This window comes from Octodon degus, unplaced genomic scaffold (genome assembly GCF_000260255.1).
Source record: "Octodon degus isolate 3935 unplaced genomic scaffold, OctDeg1.0 scaffold00031, whole genome shotgun sequence".
NCBI classification, from domain to species: Eukaryota; Metazoa; Chordata; class Mammalia; order Rodentia; family Octodontidae; genus Octodon; species Octodon degus.
Window position 1 is genome coordinate 10,708,127 of NW_004524607.1, and position 6,469 is coordinate 10,714,595.

The window sequence follows — 6,469 nt, forward strand, 5'->3', positions numbered from 1 at the left end:
AAAAAAAAGAATTGTAAAGGAAAAATAGACAGAACACAGTCAGAAATGTTAACAGTCCTCTCAGGAATATGCAAAATAAGAAGAAATTTAACAATTTGTAGAAGCCTTGAATGATACTGTCAACAAATATGAATTCATTGACATTAATAGACTACAACACCCAAGAACATTCTTCTCAAGGGTAAACAGACTATTTACAAAGAAAGAGCATATTGTAGGCATGAAACAAGTCTCAGTGCATTTTAAATGATTCACATCATGCAATGTACGTTCTATGTTTATGATTAAAGTAGAAAAAAAACCAGAAATATGTGTGAAAATTGCCCAAATGTTTAGAAACTAATAATAAAAGGTAAATTGCTAAGTACAGCAAAGATCATTATGAAGAAACTATAACTTACATCATACTCAATGGTGAATGATAATTCACTGAGGTCAGGAACAAGAAGAAGAATTCCATTCTAACCACCATTAAACATTATATTGGGCCATGGAGATAGCTCAGCAGTCTAAGCACCATCTTAGTGAAGCACGAGGGCCTGGGTTTGATCCCCAGTACCACATACCATGCCAGCCCTGCCCCAGGTGCACCCAGCCACCAAGACCAGGCAGGGTGGTGCACACCTGCAATCCCAGAGCTGGGGAGGCTGAAACAAGGATCACTATGAGTTGGAGCTGCATCATGAAACCCCATACCAAATACATTTTTAAAAAACCACTTTATTGATTGATATAGCCAAAGGAGTAAAGCAAGAAAAAAAATAAAGTGCATACCACATAATAAACGTGCTTCTGAAGCTACAACTTAGTCATCTGTAGATGGACCAGAAAACTATTAGAGATAATATGTAACTTTAGCAGGAATACAGGATATAAAATCATTATAAAATCAATTCCACTGATCAGGAACTTGTAATTAGAATTTTAAATAGCATTTATAATTGTATGAAAATTATACACTTTAAAGGATGTATAATGACTGCACATTAAAAATGACAAAGCATCACTGAAAGAAAATAGCTAAATAAATGAGATGTGTCATGGTCATGGGCTAAAATAGTAAATTTGATTAAGTTATCAGCTTGCCACAAATTGTTATACAGACTCAAATTCAATTGCAGTCAATCATGCAAGCAAGCATGAAACTGGACAGCCAGTTCTCCAGTTCATTTACAAAGTGCAAAGATGTAGAAGAACCACATTAACTTTGAAAAAAAAGTATATGCCTAATATTATCTAATATGGAAATTTATTATACAGCTACAATCATCAAGACAGTGGTACTTCTGGAGTCCAGATAGACAAATGAATGAGAGTCCAGAAAACATGTACATACAGAGAAACGGATTTTTTTTTTTTTTTTTTTTTTGTGGAACCAGGGATTGAACTCAGGCCCTTGTGCTTGCCAGGCAGACAAATGGATTTTTGAGAAGACATAAAGCAATTCATTGGAGAAATAAGCCTTTTCAACAAGTAGTGCTTAAACAACTGGGTATCTGTGCTTTAAGAAAAAAAAAAAAAAGGACTTTTAATTTACACTCCACATCATGTATAATATTTACCTTGCCATGGATCATAGAAGTGGAAATCTAAAAGCACAAAACTTCTAGAAGAAGACAATTCTAGCCTTGTGTTAGGCAAAGAATTCTTAAACCTGATATCATAAGCATAATCTCTGAGAGAACACACTGACAGTCATTTAATATAAACTTTTGGTCCTTTATAAACACTATAAAGAATAAAGAATCAACAATAGTGGGGAAAAATATTTTTCAAAGCTGATGTGTGATTTAAAAACTTTATTTTTTTCCAAAGTTTTATTGATAAACAGATAGCAATGAGACAATTTCAAATCAAATCGAAGTACAGTTTCAACAAATAATACACTGCATATATTCTTCTTAGTGGTTAATTGCTGTACAAAAAACTTTAGAAGTATAAAGAACTCTTAAAACTCAGAAACAACCCAATTAAATTAAAATGAGAATGAAATACCCTTAAATATCAAATACACTGGCTAAATAAAATAAACAGACTCTGCAAATGTTGCAGACCCTGTGGAAACCCGCAGCTCTCACACACGCTTATGTGAAAGTAACACAGTGCATGACTTTGTTAGATACTTTAGCAGTTTCCTAAGAAATCACATATACATCTACTATGTGCACTTACACAAGGTCAAAAAATAAAAAGCACACATCCATACCAACAACTGCATGCACATGTTCACAGCAGCTCATTTCTGTATTAGAAAAATGCCAGAAGCCACCCAAATACCTAAATGTTGAATCTGTGTGTTTAAGGTGATGCTACAAAATCTCTAATTTGTTGAGTAAGTTAATCTGGAGATCTCAGAGATACTTGCTGATTTTCGCAGTTGCTTTGAAAACGAGTGCATTTTTCTTTTATTTTATGGGGGGAAAAAAACAAAATTTCCAAACAAATTAATAGGAAAATAACAATAGTTAATACACTGTGTATGGTTATCTTGGAAGTAGTTACTCAGAGTAGGATATGGGTATGTGTAAAACATTCTCCAAGTGATATTAGCACAATCCTTTCTTTTAAATGGATAAAGGGGAACGAGTAGTGTCACTAGATTGTATTTTTTTCTCTCTTTCTTCCTTTCCCCTCTGCACTACGCTAGTTCCTCTTTCCTTGAGCAATTTCTTTCTGTCTCACAATACCTAATGTACACTTTGGACTTTATTTACTCTTTCAGCTCCTCACACTGGGGAGATAATGCAGTGTTCACACATGCAAGTCTGATTTATTTCCCTCACGAGCATGGTCTTGAGTTGTACCCATTTACCTGTAAAGTCTAAAGTTTATCCTTCTTTACGGCTCAGTAGTACCACGTTACATTAAAAAAATACATTTTTTTTTATCCATTCTTCTGTTGATGGGCATCTGAGTTGTCTCCAAGATTTAACTATTATAAATTGTGCTGCTATAAACATGGATGAGCACGCATCATGGTAGTATGATGCTTTAAATTCTTCCAGGAATATACCTAGAAGGGGAATAGCTGGGTTAAATGCAAACTATAATCCTCCTGTTTTGTTTTTTTTTTAGGAATCTTCATTCTGATTTCCACAGTTGTTATACCACTCTGTACTCCCACCAACAGTGGAAAAGGGTTCCCTATTCCTAACAGACCCTCCAGCACTTGTTAGTGGTTAATTTCTTGATGATAGCCATTTTTTCAGAGAAGAAATGTAATCTCAGTATTGTTTAAATTTGCATCTCTAAAATGACCAATAATGTGGAACATTTTTTCATATATTTGCTTTCCATTTGTATTTCTTTATCTAAGAAATGCATATTCATCTCAGCTGCAGTTTTTGATTGATTGGGTCTTTGAATTTGAGGAATCTGATTTTTTCAACTCTTTATATGTCCTAGATATAAGTCCTTTGTCAAGGGACAGCTGGCTAAAATTATTCCTACTCTGTGGGTTGTCTTCACTCTGTTGGTTTCTTTTGTATAGCTTTTTCAGAAGATGAGATTACCATTTTTTAATGGTATTTCCTGTGTGGTCTTCGTTTTGTTCATGAAGTCTCTGCCTACAACTTACATCCTTGAGATTGCTAACTAGCTTCTCTTCCAGTAGATTTAGTGTTTCTGTTTTAATATTTAGATCTTTGCTTCATTTTGGCTGCAGTTTAGTGCATGGTGATAGACATGGGTCTAAGTTTTAGTCTTGTGCATGTGGAAAGCCAGGTTTTCCAGCACCATTTATTAAAGAGGCTGTCTTCCCATGAACATGTTTGGACCTTTTTCCAAAGATAAACACTGGCTAAGTGTGTTTGTCATTGTGTCCACATCTTCTAATCTGTTCCACTGATCTTCAGATCTGTATTTTTGTCAATATCATGCTGATTTTTATTACAGTAGTATAATTTCAAGTCAAGTCCATGATGTCCCAACTTGCTTTTGTTGGTCAGAATTGCCTTCACTATTCTAGGTTTCTTCTGCTTCCAAATGAATTTTAAGAATATTTTCTCTAGGTCTGTGAAGTATGCTAGTGGTATTTTTATTGGGACTGCATTAAATCTGCATAACAATTTTTGGAATATGGCCATTTTCATTATGTTGTTCTTCCTATCTAAAAGCAAGGGATATCTTTCCATTTTCTGACCCTCTTCAATCTCTTTATGGAGTACTGCAATATTTACTGTATAAATCTTTTATTACCTTTGTAAGATTGATTCCTAAGTATTTCATTATTTTGGATTGTATGGTGAACAGTGTGGTTTCCCTAATTTCTCTCTCAGTGAGTTTGTTGTTTATGTACAGGAATGCTATTGATTTTTGAATGCTGACTTTGTATCCAGCTACACTACTGAATACACTTATCAAATCTAGAAGTCTCTTGGTGGAGTTTTTGGGGTCTTCTAGGTACAGTATCATGTCATCTGCAAATAACTATAATTTACCTTCCTTTTCTATCATTATTTCTTTTTATTTATTTCTCTGACTTCTCTGGCTAATGTTTCCAGAACTATGTTGAATAAGAGCGGGGGGGGTGGGGCAGCAAGCTAGATCAGTGAACTAAACTCCTACTGAGGTAAGTTCAGGGATCAGGGTTCTATCCCCAGCCCCACATGCCCTGCTGGCACCCACCTCCAGGTGCACTAGGCTGGCCACCAAGACTGTGTATGGTGGCATAAACCTGTAATCCCAGTGATGGGGAGGCTGAAAACAGGAGGATCAATATAAGTCTGAGCTGCATAGTGAGACCCTGTAACAAATACATAAAAAAAAAAGAGTGGCGGTAGTGTACATCCTTGTCTTGTTCTTGGTTTTAGAGTGAAAGATTTCAGTTTTTGACTATTTACTATGATGTTATCTGTTTGTCATAGGTGGCTTTTATCAGATTAAAGACCATCTATTCAATTTTCTGTAAAATTTTTGTCATGAATGGGTGTTAGACTTTGTCAGATGCTTTTTCTGTGTCTGTTGAGAGGATCGTGTGATTTGTGTCTTTGGATGTATTATATTTATTGATTTTTGTATGTTGAACCATCCATGAATGAACCCCTGGAAGGAATCCTACTTGATTATGGTGTATAATCTTTTTGACAATTTGCTGCATTCTGTTTGCTAAATGCATTTTTCATATGCAAATTTTCCATCCTTTCTTTTCAGGCCGGGTTGCAGTATGCAGGAAATCTGGGACTTGGAAGATCCTTCCAACTCAGCCAGCCCCTCCCTCTGCAGCAGCCTGCTGCGGGATGAAAGGCCATACTTCACCACTGTGTTTCAGAATGCCGTGTACAGAGTGTTGAAGGTTAATCGAGAAGCAACCTATGTCAGGTTCTTCTGATGCAAAGGAGGTGGTGCAAAGAAAACATCAAGGACACATACTTAGCATTCACTAAAATCCCATGTTTTAATAGGACATACTTAAATTAATAAAACACTAAGTATGATTTAAAGTTTTTCTGATTACAACAGATTCACAGTTCTCCATTGAATGTCAGTCTTAGTAAGCTAGTCACTTGAGTTGCTTTACTAGTGCTCAGGAAAGATCTTTTATAATTTTTAATAACTTTTTAAAAATCATTTTGTATTCAAGTATCTTTTAGAGCAGCTTGTTTTATAATGTGTTCAGTCTCTAGAAATGTATTTACCCAACCAGTTAAGTATTTTTTCCTGGTTAGTTCACAGCCTAAGTTCAACAGGTATTAAGCTTTAGTATCCAGTGTATTTTTCTCTTAATATACAGATACAATGAAAATTGTTATACTATACAACCAGATTTGGTGGTTTAATATAATCAGAAAGAAACTTCCAGTTAGACTTATCAAATGAGATTATCAGATGCTAAATTTTGAATGAAGTAAAGGCCTTTTCCTCTTAGTGGCCCGTGGGCCTTAGCACACTTGTGGACACAGCCTTTGTGTCCAGCCACCATCTTTTGTAATACACATCTATAACTCTTTATTCATGTTTCTTTTTAGATGAGGTCATGATTTATAAACACTTTTGCCTAGTAAAACATACCTAACAATAATGCTTTAAAACATGGTAAGTAGTTGTCATGAAGAGGTAGTAGCCAAATACAAAGAGTAGCACTTACTTTTTTCTCTGCCTGGTAAATACTACCTATGCTGAATCTGTAATGTATTAATGTGCATCTAATCTGGGTTAATCATTTTCAGGTTTTTATATTTCCCTTATATTCTTGACTCTCTGTATTTGAGATAAGAAAATGCTTTAATTCCGTAGATCCCTCATAGTAACAGGAAATCATATACCAAAAAAAGTAGAATTATTTTTCAACCTCGTAGTTGTGAAATATTTTAATATAAGATGAAAAGATCTATGAAAATACCAAATTTTATTTATTTTAGCATTTTGAAATAATTTTTTTTGCTGTGAGTGTGGAGCAAAGAAAAAGAGACCACACCTAGCATCCATAAAATTAGAGAAATATTTTGGGTGATGTTTTCATAGGGAATAT

At 34.7% G+C, this 6,469-nt stretch overlaps 1 protein-coding gene across 1 annotated transcript in view; it reads left to right on the forward strand.

Annotated features, from left to right (window-relative positions):
- LOC101585557 (probable C-mannosyltransferase DPY19L2) overlaps positions 1 to 6,262 on the forward strand; it is a 131,562-nt gene extending 125,300 nt beyond the window's left edge. Inside the window, exon 21 of the mRNA XM_023713371.1 lies at positions 5,152 to 6,262. Coding sequence (XP_023569139.1) covers positions 5,152 to 5,329 — 178 coding nt within the window. The 3' untranslated portion in view covers positions 5,330 to 6,262. The remainder of the gene's footprint in view (positions 1 to 5,151) is intronic.
- The last annotated feature ends 207 nt before the right edge of the window (positions 6,263 to 6,469 follow it).